The 20,241-nt window shown below is 43.0% G+C and overlaps 1 protein-coding gene across 1 annotated transcript in view; it reads right to left on the reverse strand.

Annotated features, from left to right (window-relative positions):
• Positions 1–1,679: 1,679 nt before the first annotated feature.
• LOC139155000 (uncharacterized) overlaps positions 1,680–20,241 on the reverse strand; it is an 88,021-nt gene continuing 69,459 nt past the window's right edge. The window contains exons 3-7 of the mRNA XM_070730177.1: positions 18,816–18,912; positions 14,853–15,057; positions 10,170–10,798; positions 5,865–6,010; positions 1,680–4,608 (exon numbers count right to left, since the gene is read on the reverse strand). Of these exons, the coding sequence (XP_070586278.1) occupies positions 3,813–4,608; positions 5,865–6,010; positions 10,170–10,798; positions 14,853–15,057; positions 18,816–18,912 (1,873 nt within the window). The 3' untranslated portion in view covers positions 1,680–3,812. The remainder of the gene's footprint in view (positions 4,609–5,864; positions 6,011–10,169; positions 10,799–14,852; positions 15,058–18,815; positions 18,913–20,241) is intronic.

Consider the following 20,241-nt stretch of genomic DNA (forward strand, 5'->3'; position numbering starts at 1 on the left):
ACCGCCCGCGAAAGTCGAATTTCCGCGAAGTAGAGATGCGGAAGTAAATACAGTGATCCCCCGAGTTTCGCGATCTCGATCTTTGCGAAACGCTATATCGCGATTTTTCCACCCGATGACGTCACTCCCTTCCTTTCTCATCTTTCTTTCTCTCTCTCTTTCTCTATCTTGCTTCTTCCTCTCTCACACTCTCTTCCTCCCTCTCTCATCTCTTTCTTTCCTTCTCTCTCTTTCTCTATCTCTCCCCCTCTTGCTCTCGAGCGGCGGGTGGCACCCAGGGAAGGTTCCTTCGGCCGCCCACCAGCTGATCTGCTCGGCAGCGCAGTAGCAGCGAGGAGCCGAAGATGGGGTTTCCCCTTTGTGTGGGCAACGGGGAAACCCCATCTTCGGCTCCTCGCTGCTACTGCGCTGCCGAGCAGATCAGCTGGTGGGCGGCCGAAGGAACCTTCCCTGGGTCTTCAACTCCCAGAGCGGCGGACAAGCGGAAAAGCGGCGGACAAGCGGGCAGGCAGGCGGCTCCTCAGCTGCTGGGTCTTCCCAGGTGCGGAAGTAAAAACACCATCTGCGCATGCGTGGCCATGGAAAAAGGGGCGCGCATGCGCAGATGGTGTTTTTACTTCCGCACCGCTACATCGCGAGAAATCGATTATCGCGAGGGGTCTTGGAACGGAACCCTCGCGATAATCGGGGGATCACTGTACACTATTTTTGGCTATGGACAGTATCACAAGCCATCCCTTAACACTTTAAACCCCTAAATTACAATTTCCCATTCCCTTAACAACCATTTACTCACAATTATTACTGGTACTCACCATTAGTGATTCTGATAATGGTAAACATAATTATTTATTAACAATAATTATTTTTTTTGTTATTTATTTGCAAAAATTATTAATTTGGCGATGACATATGATGTCATCGGATGGGAAAAACCATGGTATAGGAAAAAAACCACGAAGTATTTTTTAATTAATATTTTTTGAAAAACCGAGGTACTGTGTAGGCTATTCGCGAAGTTCGAACCCGTGAAAATCGAGGGAACACTGTACATGTTGCTGCCTAGTTTACATACTGTTTTTATTTTGTATCTTATAGCTATATAGCTACAGCTATTGCTGTAGGATGTAGCTATTGCTATAGCTCAGCAGGATGGAAGGCTGAGTCAACCTTGAGCCTGGTGAGATTTGAACTGCCAAATTGCAAGCAGACGGCAGTCAGACAGCAGTAGCCTACAATACTGCATATATTTAGATATTTTTGTTTAGATTTTATTTTCAGTGGGCTTTATTGTAAATTGACTAGATAGTTTCAGACAGTTTACAAAATAGAAACAAATAAACGGGGTCTGTCACTTCCTCTTTCTTGGTGACCATGCTTGAAATAGCTGAGAAGAAAGATAAATACCACCAGGAAGTATAGAATAACAGATATTCAAGAACAAGCATATTAAATCCTGGTGCAGAAAAGCATATGGAAACCTTGCAAAATAATTACAATAATTAAGAAAAAAGGATTATTAAAATGTATTATTGTTAATCGAGAATGTATTGTGACAGATTCCTTGTCTGATGAAAATTGGAAAAAAAAATATTTTTAGGTAGCTGAGTCACCATCTAGGAGAGGTGACTGAATCTTATTAGCAAAAGACAGTTCGGAATAAAACAACATGTACAGAATTGGATTTCCACAGGCGTTCTTTAATTCATTTACAAATAAGTCCACTAGTGCTTAAAAGGGGGCTATTGCTTATCTGCAGGCTTCTACAGATGTTCAGGAATAGTTGTGGCTGAATGTCAAATAAGTATTTGGCTTCCCTTCCATTTTACATATTACATGCATTCTGTGCAATGTAAAATTCGATAAACTGGCACCTACTTGGTATCGAGAGCAAAAGAGGACGAAACTCATAGATTTTCTTTATATATGAAACCCTCACAGAAGCAAAAACAACTCCTAAAAGGTAGTACTTCCTGGGACAGCAAGCTAAAATGTGAAAACAATGACACTGTCTAAACATTCTCCCGTATTGGATTAATACTGCTCTAAAGTTGACCTGCATGTTACCTAACGCTATTATACACACAATGAAATCTCTATTACGTAGTCCCAGGGATGCCTTTTTGCAGCACAGTCATGCAGGGTCACATAGCAAACATTCTTCATCTTATCTGCACAATATTAACAATATTAGCTCAATATGTCTTAGAGACCTGCTCCTTAGATCTGATGCCAGTGGTATCCATTTACCGTACGAGAAGATTATTATCCCCAATAGGTCACAAACTGGAAAGGCCTGCCCACTTCCACTCTGCCCGTCTCCTCAGTCAGACAATACTAATTTGGTTGTCACTGCTGTTGAACCTATTTATTACAAGGAGTGCAAAAAACATTCACACCGGATCCAGAATCTGGATCTTGACATTCTACCACATGAAAACCTCATCGGGTTACTTCTCAGGCTGGTGGCCAAGAGCAGAATGCTGCCCTCTCTTCCTTTTATACAGACACGATCCCCAACAACTCATATTTGTTCAGTGCTAACAGGTAGTCCTCAACTTATGACTGAAGCGGGAACCGGAATTTCGGTCACAAGTCAAGATGGTCTTAGTCTCATGTGACTGGGCCCAATTTTACAGACATTTATAGCAGTCATTAAGTGAATCATGCGGTTGTAAATTTGGATCCACTTAGCCAAAGGGTTGAATTTTTCTTTTTGCCAAAAACTAGCAAAAACTATTGCAAATTGTGGTCATGTGATTGCAAGGCGCTGCAACCAGTTATAAAGCTGATCTGGTTGCCAAGCACCTAAAATGTAGTCATGTGACCACAGGGGATTTTTACAATGGTCGGACTTGTTTCATGGGTCCTAAAGCCCCTTTCCCAAGTCCATTGTAACTCCAAATGTTCATTAAACAATAGGTCACTAAATCGAGGACTACCTGTATAGGGAAATTCCCAGGCAAGTAAGTTCTTTCTTTCTTGATACCAGCTTTGTGAATGATAGGTTGGTTCTCAATATGACCATAGGTACAGCAGTTTTACCTCCACGGAGCCTTTATGTTCTTATTCCTCTGGTGTTTTTCAAAGGGAATGCAGGCCCCAGGAAAAGGAGGCTAGAATTATTACACTGAGTTGATGGCAGACCTAAAGAGAGTCAAGGTTTCCCAAAAAGTGTGCTTCCATGTGAACAGAACTACTCAAGCTGAAAAGGAAGATGGGATTGGTGGAATCCCTAACTGTCCTGTTATCTAATCTCAGAGGTTTTCGGGTGAGGATTCTGTATTAGCTGCGAACTAAGAATGCTGTAAGAGAACACTGGCTACATGTGAATCCAGGTTAAACTTCCACACTGAGGTTTCTAGGTTAGGTTCTAGGTGATGAGAAGATTTAGAAAGTTTAAATGTGGACTCATTTTTCCCTAAAGTTTAAAAACACTGGTTGTGGTTCACAACCGCAGGCTTAACCTGGTACTTACTGAATCATTCCATTTCCTGGGATCACGCAACACATGGAACCATAAACTGGCCAACCGTCTGCTAAGCCTAACCAATGTTAAGATCCATCAAGCTTACTGTGTTGCGTGAATATGTGCGCTGTGCTTTTACCTGACTTAAGTTAAGCCTGCGGTGTGAAAACATCACTACAAAGCACTTGTTAGAAAGTCCTTCCTAGTAGATAGTGGTTGTAGGTAGCACCAATGCTATTTGGATAGTTGAAGTTCATCCTGTGCGCAATTGTGTCGATGAGATAGTCAAGTAGGCCTAGTGGAGATTCAGAGCTCGGTCAAGTCATTTCTTGGGCAGCCCCTCTCATGACCTATTGTGAGATGCACTTATCATGATATTGGGCAAAGCGTTACGCCGCTTCTTCCAGGAGCCCAGCTCCCGAGAGTACCTCCGGATCTGCCTAAACCAGTGATGAGTCCGTGCCTTGTCCCCGTCTCGAAATATGAAGGATTCCCGCCTTATCTCAAGCAGTTCAAACGTGTCGTCGCAGTCGGGATCCACAGAGACCACGCAGTTGCTGAGTCTCAAGGGTTCCCTGAGCAAACTGAATTTCCCATTGTTCTTATCCCGAATAAGGACCAATACTGCATCTTTCACAGAGCCTGGCTCCCCCGGGTCAAAACTGGACTCAGATGCACGCCTGATGTTGACCATCAGGAGAACTTGCATCTTCTGGAATTTTAACGTCTTGCTGCCCTTTTTCACCCATTGTCCATCAGGGGGCTGGGCCAGCTGCAAGGGGCCTTCCATCACAAACCGTGTTTCTTCCCGCAGCCAGCCCATCGTTTTGAGAGCAGTTTCCCTCATTTCAATGTTGATCACCTCTCTGTTCTTCTTGCTGTCCTGGCGGAAGGATCGCAGAGTCCACGAATTCCCTTCCTGCTTGGTTTTCATGTTGATGTGCTCCAGGTGGGACTCGATGCGGTTTTTGGCCTCCAGCAGACTACTGTAATCCGGGTGGTACTCCATAGTGGCTTTGATGATACGGCTCAGAAGAAGGGGATACTTGGTGACTCTCTGGAGTGGAGCTATGAGGAAGGACCTCAGATTCATGCGACGGAGGGCAGTGTTGTCATTCTGAGAAACATTGAGGAATATCCTGCAGACAATGGAAATGATTAAATCATAACTTTTTCATGCATACAAAATGGTAGGAAAACCTGGAGGTGGAGCTAAAAGAGGGATCAGCCTAAAATTCCTATGTAGTTACAAGTGGACTAAGTCCAACCCCTTGAATTTCATTCAGCGTTATCTAAACCAGGTGCTAACTGTTGTTTGAGAAGATTCCTATGTATAGGTGTTCTAGCAATGTTTCTATATTTTCATTTTATTTGGGAACAAAAGGAAGGACTGTCTAGTTTTGCTTTTCCTTTAAATTTTTTATGTATTTTTTCTGTTTGAGTTTTATGTTTTTTTGTTTTGTTTTCTGTTTTTTCTGTTTGTATTTTCCCAAATTTTGTACAATTCAGATTAGAAACATAGAAACATAGAAGACTGACGGCAGAAAAATACCTCATGGTCCATCAAGTCTGCCCTTATACTATTTCCTGTATTTTATCTTACAATGGATATATGTTTATCCCAGGCATGTTTAAATTCGGTTACTGTGGATTTACCAACCACGTCTGCTGGAAGTTTGTTCCAAGGATCTACTACTCTTTCAGTAAAATAATATTTTCTCAAGTTGCCTTTGATCTTTCCCCCAACTAACTTCAGATTGTGTCCCCTTGTTCTTGTGTTCACTTTCCTATTAAAAACACTTCCCTCCTGAACCTTATTTAACCCTTTAACATATTTAAATGTTTCGATCATGTCCCCCCTTTTCCTTCTGTCCTCCAGACTATACAGATTGAGTTCATTAAGTCTTTCCTGATACGTTTTATACTTAAGACCTTCCACCATTCTTGTAGCCCGTCTTTGGACCCGTTCAATTTTGGCAATATCTTTTTGTAGGTGAGGTCTCCAGAACTGAACACAGTATTCCAAATGTGGTCTCACCAGCGCTCTATATAAGGGGATCACAATCTCCCTCTTCCTGCTTGTTATACCTCTAGCTATGCAGCCAAGCATCCTACTTGCTTTTCCTACCGCCCAACCACACTGCTCACCCATTTTGAGACTGCCAGAAATTACTACCCCTAAATCCTTCTCTTCAGATTTATCTTTTTCATGTAATTTCAAAGTCATTTGACAACATGTCTCTGTTAATACAAGCTCAGAAACACCTGTTACTGGGCTCTAGTCTACAAGAGCTTCTCTGGAAAAACTCCTCAGTTATCCATCCCCAAAACACAACTGTTTCCAAGTGTGTTTTCTTGAACCGCCTGCCTGGTTAAAATTTGGAACCATCCTCACCTGAGTAACTCTTTTTCTTTTTCCAATGCATTGAGCATGTTTACAGAGGACGGCTGCTGGAGACAATATGTCTGAAATGCGGGAAGCATGTTCACAAACTCCAGGAATATTTCACCAATGCACACAGTCATGAGGTCGTCGTCACCCTGCCAATGTACAAGATGAAGAAGAGAAAGAGAAATACAGAAGGATAAACAAATAATGGAGAGAAGACAGCATGTTGAGTTGATTATCCTCCTCCCCCTTTGCTTTTCTGTTAAGTTTCACTTTCCATTAGATTAGATTAGATTAATTGGATTTATATGCCGCCCCTCTCCGTAGACTCGGGGCGGCTCACAACAATGGTAAACAAAACATAGTAACAAATCTAATATTTCACAATCTAAATTACAGTTTTAAATTAAAAAATCCAAAAGAGCCCCAATATATAAAAACAAGCACACAATCGAATCATACACAAAAACTACATGGGCAAGGGGGAGATGTCTCAATTCCCCCATGCCTGACGGCAGAGATGGGTTTTAAGGAGTTTCCGAAAGGCAAGGAGGGTGGGGGCAATCCTAATCTCTGGGGGAGCTGGTTCTAGAGCAGGGGTAGGGAACGTTGGCTCTTCTATGACTTGTGGACTTCAACTCCCAGAATTCCTGAGCCAATCATGCTAGCTCAGGAATTCTGGGAGTTGAAGTCCACAAGTCACAGAAGAGCCAACGTTCCCTACCCCTGTTCTAGAGGGTCGGAGCCACCACAGAGAAGGCTCTTCCCCTGGGTCCCGCCAGACGACATTGTTTAGTCGACGGGACCCGGAGAAGGCCAACTCTGTGGGACCTAACCGGTCGCTGGGATTCATGCGGCAGAAGGCGATCCCGGAGAATGGCAATATTAGTTAGGTAAAGATGCTTAAGGAAGGTGCCTCCCCAAAATGCAGAGAAACTAAGGCTTAGGTGGATGACAGTTTGGAGACAGAAAGATTGGCATCACGGATCCAGTTCTGTCGGTGCCGGTCCGTGCAGGCCGCCATCTTTTTTTCTGAATTTTTGGCAAATTTTCCTTTGTTTGGATGCCTTCTGCTCGTCCTCTGCTTGGAAAAAAGCCCTCCCTCCTGCCTCCGGGTTAATACTGACCTTTATTTCTTTGCCCCAAGCACAGCTGATCAGCTCCTCAGCTGTGTTTTGGGCCGAATCCACCTTCTGAGCATGCACAAAAGTGGAATTGCACACACATCTAGCCAAGCGAGCATGTGAGTGCAAAACGTCGTGATACAAACTGGTGGTCAAGGTAAGTGGAACCTACCCGTGAGTATGATCGATTGTAGGAAAATATTTTTCTCATTACTAAAAATACATGCAACATTCTAATATATCACCAGACTTTTTGGGCCATCTCATTCAGGGCTACCCAGTTTCTCAGGATTTTTCTCAGGAGTTGCCAGGAATCAAACAAGTATAAAATTTGGCTATAGCCTGAACTATGTCCCCTCTTCTCTCTCTGACTATCTATCCATCTATCTGGATCAGTAATATTTATTCTAGAAGACAAAGACCCTGTGGTCCTTCAGTTGTTGATGAGCTACCGCTCTCACAATCCCTCATGATTAGCCATGTTAATGGCTAGGGTTTATAGTTTAACACTGTTTGAAGGCTTGCAAGTTCCTTGCCCTGCCCAATTCAATTTGGCCAGCAATTCTCCCAATTTTGTAGAGAGGCCATCTGTTGCTTAAGAATTAAAGCAGAGCTTTGTATGCCTGGGACCCAAGCTAGCACTACATCTCTGAGAAAAAAAATGCAACAAGAGTGTTCCAGTATGAAATGAAAGCTCTTCCCCAAAGTGCCAGTCTTAAAATAATCTTCTGTCTCAATTGATTTTTGAGGTTAACCAATAAGGCTTACAGATTTATATAATTAATGTTTTTTTTTTAAAAGCCTTTACAGTCCAGTATAAAAATGCCTTCAGGAAAGACGGACAATCTGCAGTGCGGTTTGAATAATACTTAAGAAATCAACCATCCTAATGTTCCTTCATTCATTAACTGTTGGCAAGGCTAAGTTTCTTTTAATTATTCACTCAGAGGCAAAAACTACCCCATTTGGATGGTGCTGAGAAAATGAATTTCTGGAGGAAATTACAGGTAGTCCTCAACTTATGACTGTGGTCGGCACCAAAATTTCTGTTCTTAAGGTGTTTGTTAAGTGAGTTGTGAAGAATTTTATGACCTTTTTGGCTGCAATTATAACTGAATCACTGCAATTGTTAAGGGAATCATGCAGTTATTAGCTGAATCTGGCTTCACCCACTAACTTTTTCAGATCTGGCTGCGAAGGTCACATGACTTTGGGGTGATACAACTATCATAAATCAGATAGATAGGTAGGTAGGTAGGTAGATAGATAGATAGATAGATAGATAGATAAATAGATAAATAGATAAATAGATAAATAGATAAATAGATAGTGTTGTGACTAGCTCTGGCCCAGCTCCTGTCCCAAGGACTGTGGATGTGGGGGAGACATCCACATGTTGCAGGCCTGTTTTGCCCCCGGTGGAATCTGATGATGAAGGCTCCTCTGACCAAGAAGACATGAGTGACAGGGAGGAGGAGAGTGTGGCAGACAGCTCAGAAGGAGATCAATTATCTAGCTCCTCTTTGGATTCAGAACAAGAGTTAATGATACAGCCACGCATGTGGAGAGCGATGCATAGGCAACAACAACTGAGAGATTATTATCAAAGAAAATGAGGCCACTTGTGGTTGGGTGGGGTTGTGGTAATTAGTGAGGCTGCTATAAATAGCAGCCTGTGGGTTTGGCCATTGTGGAGGATTATCTGATCGTTGTGTTTCGTGACTGCTTTACTGACTTTGACTTTTTGTGTGCTGATTTTTCCCCGCTTTGAAACTAAACCAGAGCAAAGTGTGTTTCACTTTGTGAAAGAAGAAGGACTGTGAATTGCCTCACAGCTGCAAGCTAAGTATCACAGAACTGATAAGGGACTTGTACAAATTACCAGTTTGTTTGGAGACGAGTGCTCTTTGCTATACCAAAAGAGGGCTTGGTTTAAGTGAATTTTCATTATAAAGAACATTGTTTTGAATTTTCAAACGTGTGTGTGTCTGAAATTTGTACCTGTGAATTTTTGGAAGGAGTCTACCAGAGAGCCCGACAGAACAGATAGATAGATAGATAGATAGATAGATAGATAGATAGATAGATAGATAGATAGATAGATAGACAGACAGACAGACAGACAGACAGACAGACAGACAGACAGACAGACAGATGCCATTTGCCAAGCACCCACATTTTTATCAGTTGACTGTGAAGATGCTGCTTCTAAGAGTGAGGGAGAGTTGTGAATGAACTTTATCAGTGCTGATAATCGGTTTCTAAACAAATGGTTGTAAGATGAGAACTACCTGCATACAGTTTTCATTCCTTTCGGAGGCAGTAATAAACTACAAACTATAAACAGGGCAGTGATTTACATTACGTTTACACTGCGTTTTGAAAAAATAAAGTATCACAGCTTGTTAACAATGTTTTCCTTCAGCCAAAAGAAATATGATCATAATGGTAAATGATGGCAGATGTCACGGTGCAATCAGTAATGGGCTATTATCATACTGAACCTTGTGGGTTGAGTACAAAACCTTAAAATGTTACTGTGTTCGTCAACAAATAATGCTGTCTGTCATTTGTCCTTTTTGGAGCTATTCAAATAATGTGACTTAATCAACTGAAAAGGAGTCCAAGCACCTATTTGAAAACTTATCTTGGTCGGTAAGCAACTCCCACCCAGTCACATGACCTTTAAGTCACCCCGACCACATGATTGTCAAGCCACTCCCATCTGGTCACATGGCCGGCAAGCCACTCCTACTCAGTCACATGACCATCAAGGCACATCCACAAAATAAGCCATGTCCACAGTGTGGCAGTAAAAAATTTTGGCAGCCCATCACTGAGTGCAACCATTTATTGAAGTTTGGAAAATGAAGGTGGACTTCATAGGGAAGAACAGGCACTCAGTTAACTAAATTGAGAGCTGATGAAGCATATTTCATGTGCCTCTTCTAGGGATTCAAGATAGATCAGCAGAAAGGATTTGGGGATAAAAACATCTGGAGGGCACCTTCCCGTCTGAATTCTGAAGTTCTCAACACATTAGATGTCAACTAGATGACAAAGAAGCAGCCTTGGACACAGAAATTCTTAAACGAGTGACGCAAAGTAGCATGCCTCAGAAACAAATAAGAAATAATTTTAACTGTTGCAAATGGGAAAGGAATTGCAATTTGAAGGCAGACACTACCTGCTCAATAGCCTGATCAATCTCTTCTTGAAGATACTCCAGGAAGTTTTCGTTGAGGTCAATTAGCTCCTGGATGTTGCTAAAAACCACCAAGAGCTGTTCTTGTGTTAGGAGACCAGCTGCTTGCATAGGGAGATAGAATTCCTCCTTGATGATGCGCAGGTCTTCCCCATAGCTAGCTTCAGTGTTGACAAATTCCAACACCGATTCCTTCCGTTCTGTCCTGCACTTCAGACACTTCTCACAGAGGATGGCCTGTTTCCTGTTTTGATTTTGGACATCTGTTTCCAATGGAAAATCTCTGCCACCACAGTCAGTGCAAGGTTGATGGGCTTCCCATGCTTGTAGAGACGTTAATGTTTCTGATGCCCGGTTCCTCCACTTCCTACTCAACACCTGGCTGATACCACTATCAGCTCGCTCCATCTTGGATGACCTAATCCTTGGCACCCCTCCCATGGTGGTGTCAGCATTGTCTCTCTCCTCGTTCCCGCCTGCAATCCCACTATCTGCGCTGAGGTTGCTGACGTTGCTCCAGCGGTGTTTGGAACGAAAGGAGCTGCTCAGCACATGGTGATTCTCATCAACATTGTTTCCATAGTTGACGGGGGCTTTAGTCAGTGCTGGACCTGAGCAGAGAAGCAAAAAGAATGGACATCACTGTCTAGCAAATAAAAAGCTTCTCCTGTATTGATACAGCATTATTTTCACTGGAATCTTGTAAATCATCTGCGGAGAGGGGTGGCATACAAAGCCAATAAATAATAATAATAATAATTCTGCTCAGAAACTTAAGCAAAATTGTACCAGCTTACAATTTTGGAGGGAATATCACTAGGAAATTTTAAGACTGTAAGATAAATTAGAAAGCTGGAAACAATTCTCAAAATAGGGAAATGATATACGGCTAACAAGAAGACTGCAAAGATCTGTCCATGTATTCGCCAGGACTCAAATTCAATATGAGAGTATCCCTACTATTATTAAGTAGAAGAAAAAATATTTTTGCCATTTTATCTATAGCTAATATAAGCCACTCCCTAAACCAGCAGTCCCTAACCTTTTGGGTACCAGGGACAAGTTCCATGGAGAGGGGCTTTTCCACGGACTGGAGTGGGTATGATTTCATATGCTGTGCGCATCCCGTGTATAAGGCTTCACTTGTTTGTGTGGCCCAGTATGTATGGCCACAGACTGGTGCTGGTCCATGAACTGCAGGTTGGGGACCCCTGTTCTAAACCAACAGCATTTCTTATGAAAGTTGGGCAAGAGAATCAGCCATTATTAAACTAAATACACTCCAGTTACCAACGTGTTAAATGATTATCAATATCTGCAGTTAAGAAACTTAACAAAAACCTTCATGAAACACCTAGTAGATAAGCATCCATGGTTGGACACGGGTGGGTTACGGATCATTTTGCTGCTGGTTTGCTCAGGGTTGCTCCAGAGATGTGCACGTGTTCCCCCGCAGCAAAACAAAATAGCTTCTGCACATGTGTAGAAGCAAAAATTAGCTTTTGCATATGCACAGAAGCAAAATCCAAGATGGTGGTACTCACGGGCTGGCACCGACAGAACCGGCTCCGTGACATCAGCACCGATTTACGAACAGTTCTAAAGAATAGGTTAGAACCCACCTGTGGTTGGACAGTCAAACTGGACTTGGTGGATCATGAATTCTTCAAGTTTATTACTTTTGCATTCAAAAAGTACATTCTGATTCTAAACACCACCTCTGTCCACACTAAGAACGAAAAGTCTCATTTGCTGCATGACGCAAATAAGTTTGAAATAATTTTCCTCTTCCTTATCCTAGTAAGTAGAATTCTCATTTGCTCCTGATGTTCCTGTAGGAACAGATGTTTCAGGTTTGTCTCTATATAAGATTAAATGCTAGATTACCATATTTTTGGAGTATAAGCCGAACCTTTCCCCCCCTAAAAGAGGGTGGAAATGTTGGTGAGTCTTATATACCGAATACAGCCATTTTTTGCCTTCTGAAGCCCCTCACCCGCATTTAATTATTGAGAAAAATGGGCCCGTTTGTCACAAAAATGGGATCGACAGAGTGCTTGGTAAGTCTGAGAGCTCCTAGGGACTGGGGAAGGCAAAAATGCCTCCATTTTTGTGGGGGGAAATAGGCAAAAACCAGCCCATTTTTCACAAAAATGGGACCATTTTTGCTACCTCCTAGCACCTAGGACAGTGATGGCGAACCTATGACACGGGTGCCACAGGTGGCACGCAAAGCCATATCTGCTGGCACGCGAGCTGTTGCCCTAGCTCAGTTCCAACATGCATGTGTGTGCTGGTCAGCTGATTTTTGGCTCACACAGAGGCTCTGGGAGGGCATTTTTGGTTTCCAGAGAGCCTCCAGGGGGATGGGGAAGGGCATTTTTACCCTCCCCTGGCTCCAGAGAAGTGGAGCCTGGGGCGGGTGAAACACTAGCCTACTGGGCCCACTAGAAGTTGGGAAACAGGCCATTTCCAGCTTCCAGAGAGCCTCTGGGGGAGTGAGAGAAGCTGTTTTCGCCCTCCCCAGGCATTGAATAATGGGTGTGGGCACTTGCGCATGCGTAATAGCACACGCCACACTCTTTCAGCACCCAAGGAAAAAAAGGTTCGCTATCACTGACCTAGGAGCTCTCTGCAGGCTTCCCAGACTCTTTGCCCACTCCATTTTTGTGGGGGAAAATGGCCCCTTTTTGTAAAAATAGGGGTGTTTTTGCCTTCTAATTACTCCATCTAGCATGACTGGAGGAGGAATTCTGAAAGTTGAAATCCACTAGTCTTAAAGCTCTCAAGTTTGAAGACCCTGGGGTTAGGGATGCAAGGGTCTTCAAACTTGGCAAGTTTAAGACTTGTGAACTTCAACTCCCATTCCTGAGCTAGTATGGCTGGAGGAGAAATTCTGAGAGTTGAAGTCCACAAATCTTAAAGCTGGGAAGTTTGAAGTTTGTAAAAAGTGTACATGGTTGTAAAAAGTATTCTGCTACACTGGTGTTTTATTAAATCATATATTACTACACCATTTGGTTCAGAATACTTTTTTCCTTGTTTTCCATGGTAATGCCTGATGCTGTGATGGCATCATCTTCCCTTTCTAATTACTATACTAGGAGCAACTTCAGAACATGCTTAATCAAAGCATGTAAGATTTCTGCTTGAGCCGCAGCAGAGATCTCCAGCCTTGGCAACTTTAAGAATGTCTGGCTGGGAAATTCTGGGAATTGAAGACCAAAAGTCTTAAAGTTGCCAAGTTTGGAGACCCCTGCCAAGTTTAGAGATTTGTTATAAAGGACAGGAAGTGGTATCAAATCAATTGTATCTATGTTCATTTTCTTATTGTAGACCTTTACAGAAAAGATCAGTAATACAACATTCTAAATGTTCTGTCTGGGTCACTCCGGAAGCCAATACCAACCCAAAAAGAGAAGCCAGACACACCGGTAAAAGGCAAAGGCAGTTTATAAAATTCAAGAAAAACACAGGTAACAGAAAATGTCCTTACAAACAGGAAAACGCTGTATCTTCAAATATATCCACAAAGGCAAAAGTCCATGCAGCAATACAGGATTCTTGCTGCCAAGACGAGGCTGTAGATAGCAGACCTACACCTCCCATGGGTCTTCCAAACTGCTGGGCTACAAGCCAGGAACGGAGACGCCCAGAACAAAGCAGGACACCGTAACTCCAACTGATAACACTCCACATGGCTTCAAGGGCTTGCCTGCCTTTTAAACCCTGCTAAGGAGGACCACACCCAAGCCCAGCTGTTCCTAATTCAGTGCTGATAATACTTCCTTAATTGCTCCTTTCTTTGATCTGACCCTCTCTGTCGCATGTCAATGACGGCTTGTGCTTCATCACCTAATGACTCCAAGCTACTGGCTAGGGAGAGAACCCCCCCCCCCCCCGTGGGGCTCTCATGCTGTTCTCCTTCATCCCATTCCTGACTTTCCTCTCCCCCGTCTGCCTGTTCAGCCCCCTCCTCTTCGCTGTCATCCTCCTCCGGGCATGGAGCCAGCAGAGACACAGACGGTCCCTGAGCAGCCTCAGGCTGAATCACAACACTAAATGTGGTATGTGTGAAGCCATGAAATTAAATCTAAAACCATTGCAATCATCTAATGATGAAACATTTCATGAGATCATGAAACGTCCGTATTCTTGCCCATTACCTCAAGACAAATGAGCTCAGCAGCTGGTGACAGATGGATAATTGTGCAGAAATGATTTGACATTGCCTTTTTCAGATGGTTTCTTCAATTCCCAAATTAGGTTACAACTGTGGGTTCCAATGGTTTCCAGCCCAAATATTAATCAAATGCTGATGGATAATTCTTTATCTTTGAAAACTGTTATAGCAATAGCACTTAGATTTATATACTGTTTCATAGTGCTTTACAGCCCTCTCTGAGTGGTTTATAGAGTCAGCATATTGCCCCCAACAGTCTGGATCCTCATTTTACTCACCTCAGAAGGATGAAAGGCTGAGTCAACCTTGAGCCAGTCAGGATTAAACTCCTGGAGTGAGCAGTGAGTTAGCCTGCAGTACTGCATTCTAACCACTGCGCCACCACAGCTCTTGTTATGCTTTCAACATCAACCAAAGTCAACTACATGTTGCCATCTAGGCATGACAACCGTTATAAAAAAGGAGAAAAAGATGGGATTTACTGGATTCTCTCTCTTGCCGACGCTTCTGGGCGTGGTGCCGGGCGGCTGCAGCTATCTTCAACTCTAATTGTTTCCTCTTTACAGCATCTGTTGGCATTGGATCGCTGAAATGAGGCCGTAGTCGACACTCCCGCTGAACTTTTGTGAAAACTGGGGTTTCGTAGGAGATGTCAGAACTTGATCTGCGGCAATTTGAGCTGGCGCTCTGGAAGGTAAAGAAGTGGATTCAGAAGAAAGCTTTTACGCAGGGTAGCGAATTACACTTCAACAGGGATGCTCACAGCAAGTTAATATTTGTTAAATCCATCAAACACGAGTCTGCCCCTTATATGCATGATTTCAATGTTGTAATGTGGTCACAAAAGGAAAAGAGTTTGTGTCACAATACTGCAATGCATCATTCTTCATTTGCTCTCAATACCTTGGTAGCAGAAGTGTTTATAAGAAGCCACGATCACATCAAAGTGATGACATCTGTATCAAAATGCTCAAAAGACACCAATGAGTACTTAGCATAATAAAGCTCGAAGATACCTTAGAGGTCTTCAAGTCCAACCCCTTGTTCAAACAGGAGCCCCTATACCAGTGATGGTGAACTTATGGCATGGATGCCACAAGGTGGCACAGAGCTACAGGGTGTGTTCCAAAAGTAATGCAATTGAATTTCCCGCACCGCTCCTATTGGTCGGAGTGGGACCGAAGCACTTGGAGCAGAGTGGGGGATGCTAAGCTTTGCCGCGAAACAGGTCACAGTGCTCTTCAAGCTGTGGAAGTGGCAGGACGTCAGTTATTGTAAACCTCTGCGCACTGACCGTGTCATGAAAAAAATGGAATCAATGCTCGAGCAATGTTACACAATTAAGTTTTGTGCTAAACTGAAAAAATCTCTTGAGGAGACTAACAAAATGATTCGTGAGGCTTACGGGGACTCTGCTCTGTCCTACTCACAAGTTTCAAGGTGGTTAAAGGCCTTTAAGGAGGGTGGGGAAGAGGTTCACGATGAACAATGCTCTGGGCGGCCGTCAACCAGCAAAACTGACAACAATGTGGCTCATGTTCGACAATTGTTGGACTCTGACCATTGATTGAGTATCAAGATGGTTGCCAATGAACTGAACTTGTCGTCTGCTGTTGTGTTTCGCATTGTTACTGAAGATTTAGCGATGAGGAAAGTGTGCGCCAAGCTTGTGCCCAAGGTGTTGTCAGACGACCAAAAGACCAACCAAGTGGAAATTTCAAGTGAACTTTTGCAACGTATAGAAATTGCACCTGATTATTTGGAAAACGTCATCACTCGTGATGACACCTAGGTTTTTTGAATACGACCCAGAAACAAAATGCCAAAGCTCTGAGTGGCACACCTACCAGTCCCCCAAGCCCAAAAAGAGGGGCGGCATACAAATCCAATAAATAAATAAATAAATAAAAAGGCAAGAATGAGCAAATCAAAAGTGAGAACAATACTCATTGTCTTTTTCGACAGTAAAGGAGTGGTCCATAAGGAGTTTGTTCCTCAAGGACAGACAGTTAACGCTGCCTACTATGTGGATGTTCTGGAAAAGCTCCGAAAAAGGGTCATCAGGATGAGAAAAGACGTCTCTGCTACCTGGCAACTCCATCATGACAACGCGCCTTGCCACAACGTGTTACAAATCCGCGAGTTCCTGGCCAAACACCAGGTGCCAACGCTGCCCCACCCACCCCTATAGTCCTGATGTCATCCCAGCAGACTTCTTTTTGTTCCCTCGGATTAAGGCAGACCTGAAAGGAACCCGTTTTTCGTCCATAGAAGAGATCCAATCAGCCGTGACAAAGACCTTGCGAGAGGTCCCGGAAGACCCCTTCCAGAGCATGTACCGGTCATGACAGAGTCACTGAAAAAATGTGTAGAGGCCCAAGGACAGTACAGTGGTACCTCATGATACGAACTTAATTGGTTCCAGGAGGAGGTTCGTAAGGTGAAAAGTTCGTAAGATGAAACAATGTTTCCCATAGGAATCAATGTAAAAGCAAATAATGCGTGCAAATCCTTCAGGAAAATCCCAAACTTTAGAAGGGAGGCGAACAGAGAGCAGGGAGGAGCAGCTAAAGGGGGCGGGTGGAAGAAGCAAGGCTAGGCTAAAGGGTGAGTGGGAAGGAAGAAAGGCAAGGGGGCGCCCCTCCCTTTTCTTTCTTCAAAAGACACTCTTTTAGTGCCTCTGCAAGCACACTGTTCTCTGCAGTCTTTTCTCCTCCAAGCCGCCCCTCCCTTTTCTTTCTTCAAAAGACACTCTTTCAGTGCCTGCAAGCACGCTGTTCTCCTAGTTTTTAAAATGCAGTCTTTCCCTCTCCAAGCCGCCCCTCCCTTTTCTTTCTTCAAAAGACACTCTTTCAGTGCCTGCAAGCACACTGTTCTCCTAGTTTTTAAAATGCAGTCTTTCCCCCTCCAAGCCGCCCTCCCTTTTCTTTCTTCAAAAGACACTCTTTCAGTGCCTGCAAGCACACTGTTCTCCTAGTTTTTAAAATGCAGTCTTTCCCCCTCCAAGCCGCCCCTCCCTTTTCTTTCTTCAAAAGACACTCTTTCAGTGCCTGCAAGCACGTTGTTCTCCTAGTTTTTAAAATGCAGTCTTTCCCCCTCCAAGCCGCCCCTCCCTTTTCTTTCTTCAAAAGACACTCTTTCAGTGCCTGCAAGCACGTTGTTCTCCTAGTTTTTAAAATGCAGTCTTTCCCCCTCCAAGCCGCCCTCCCTTTTCTTTCTTCAAAAGACACTCTTTCAGTGCCTGCAAGCACACTGTTCTCCTAGTTTTTAAAATGCAGTCTTTCCCCCTCCAAGCCGCCCCTCCCTTTTCTTTCTTCAAAAGACACTCTTTCAGTGCCTGCAAGCACGCTGTTCTCCTAGTTTTTAAAATGCAGTCTTTCCCCCTCCAAGCCGCCCCTCCCTTTTCTTTCTTCAAAAGACACTCTTTCAGTGCCTGCAAGCACGTTGTTCTCCTAGTTTTTAAAATGCAGTCTTTCCCCCTCCAAGCCGCCCCTCCCTTTTCTTTCTTCAAAAGACACTCTTTCAGTGCCTGCAAGCACACTGTTCTCCTAGTTTTTAAAATGCAGTCTTTCCCCCTCCAAGCCGCCCCTCCCTTTTCTTTCTTCAAAAAAGGGGGGAAAAAGAAACCCCTTCATCTCAGCAGCAGTGGCTTGGGTTCGTAAGGTGAAAATAGTTAGGAAGAAAAGGCAAAAAAATCTTAAACACCGGGTTCTTATCTTGAAAAGTTCATTAGAAGAGGCGTTCGTAAAATGAGGTACCACTGTACTTTGAGGAATTTTAAGTGTTTGTGCAAATCTGTGCAATAAATTACTTTAAAAAATAATAATTGCATTATTTTTGGAACGCACCCTGTATATCTACCGGCATGCGAGTCAAGCCCTAGTTTAGCTCCAGTATGCATATGCGCTCTGGCCGACTGATTTTTGGCTTATGCGGAGGCTCTGGGAAGGTGTTTTCAGCTTCCAGAGGGCTACTGGGGCATTTTCACTCTCCTCAGGCTCAAGGGAAGCCTCCAGGGTGAGCAGGGGAAGCCGTTTTTGCCTTCCCCAGACATTGAATTATGGGTGTGGGCACTCATGCGTGTGCAATAGAATGTGCACATGCACTTTTGGCACCTGAGGAAAAAAAAGGTTCACTAACACTGCCCTAAACCCTTTCAGATGAAGGGCTATCCAATCTCTCTTTGAAAGCCTCCAGTGATGGAGCACCCACAACTTCTGAAGGCAAGTGTTCCATTGGTTGATTGCTCTTACAGTTAGGGCATTTTTCCTTAGTTCTAGGTTGCTGCTTTCCTTGGTTAGTTTCCAACCACTGTTTCTTGTCTTATCTTTTGGTGCTTTGGAAAAGAGAGTTTGCATCACTCATGCAAGTGTCTAAATAACATCATTCAAATCATGATGCATCCATTATCATATGTGACCTGTTGCCCACGCCAAGTAACTCACTGTGGATTGATGACAGTCTTCCACAAAAGTGTGATTTGCTTTCTGAACTTCACAGGATTTGGGGGAAGGGGGGTCAAGGGTAGTTTCAGCAGTGCAGCTGTGAGAAAAGGGACAAAATCCAATTAATACCATTCACAAAGTAGAAAATAAAATACTCTGTTGGAAAGATATAACTGATTTACATTTAACTAATTAACTGTGCCAGGAACAAATAGTTGTATTCAAAATGTAAATTTATTTGTACTGACTGAGGAAACAGCAAATGTTTTATCTCTCCCTCCTGTACAGGTTATTTAAACAAGGTACCTCTGGTGACATTGCTAATTGAAATTATGGTAATTTGAAAAAGGTAAGCTCCTTAAGATAGAATGGTAACAAACTAGCTCATATTCTCTTCTTTTGTTATTCTTGGATATTTTATTTATCCTGAGAAAGAATAAAATCTCTGTTCCATCATCACAAAGTGCTCCCTAAATCATGGAGATGTCACGTATAATTTCTCATCCATAAATAATGAGCAAATAGTGTACCGAGACCCAAGGCATGGAAGATTGAGGGTGAGAGGGAGGAACCACTCAGATTAGAACCACAGAAATAATATCAATGCTTAAGAAATACAGTATTCAGTTTTTACATTTGATTTAGATTTTTTTTTAAAAAACTTTATTACTATTTTTGTAAATAACTCAAGGCAGCAAGTTTACCTAATATTTGTTCCTCCTATTTCCCCACAACAACCACCTGTGAACAGTGTTCCCTCTAATTTTTTTGGGGGGTGGGCGGAAAAGTATAGTGTCTGAGCGGCAGTCCCTTCGGGACTGGGCGGCACAGAATAAATAAATAAATAAATAAATAAACAAATAAATAAACAAACAAACAAATAAAAAACCCACCCTGTTTTGCCTCAGAGAATTTCAAAATAAAATACTGTACTGTGTGTCTATAACAGCGAGCTCATAATAGGGCAACTCTATCAATATCAAAATGCCGCTTAAATAGTTGAGCTAGTTTCAAACTAGATTTTGATTTTCTTTCCCTCTTCCTTACTCCCATTCTTTTTCTTTCTCTTTTCCTTTCTCTCTTTTTTCTATCTGTTTCTCTCTCTTCCTCTCTTCCTCTCTCTCTCCTTCCCTCTCGGCTTCTGGGCAGGTTTGGAAAACTCTGAGTTGATGATGATTTTTAAGTGAGCGATTGCTCACTGCTCAACTTAGAGGGAACTATGCCTGTGAAGTGAACTGGGTTGAGAGAGAGTGACCATCATCATCACCCAGATAGCTTTCATGCCTGATATAGGACTAGAATTCACATTTCCCTAGTTTCTAGCCTGGGACCTTAATTTCTATCGCAAATTGGCTCAATTCATATTCATATTTATTATTTCAATAAATATTGAGGAGGCTTTCCAGATGTTCGAAGTGTATAAGGT

This window comes from Erythrolamprus reginae, chromosome 1 (assembly GCF_031021105.1).
Source record: "Erythrolamprus reginae isolate rEryReg1 chromosome 1, rEryReg1.hap1, whole genome shotgun sequence".
In the NCBI taxonomy this organism is placed as follows: domain Eukaryota; kingdom Metazoa; phylum Chordata; class Lepidosauria; order Squamata; family Dipsadidae; genus Erythrolamprus; species Erythrolamprus reginae.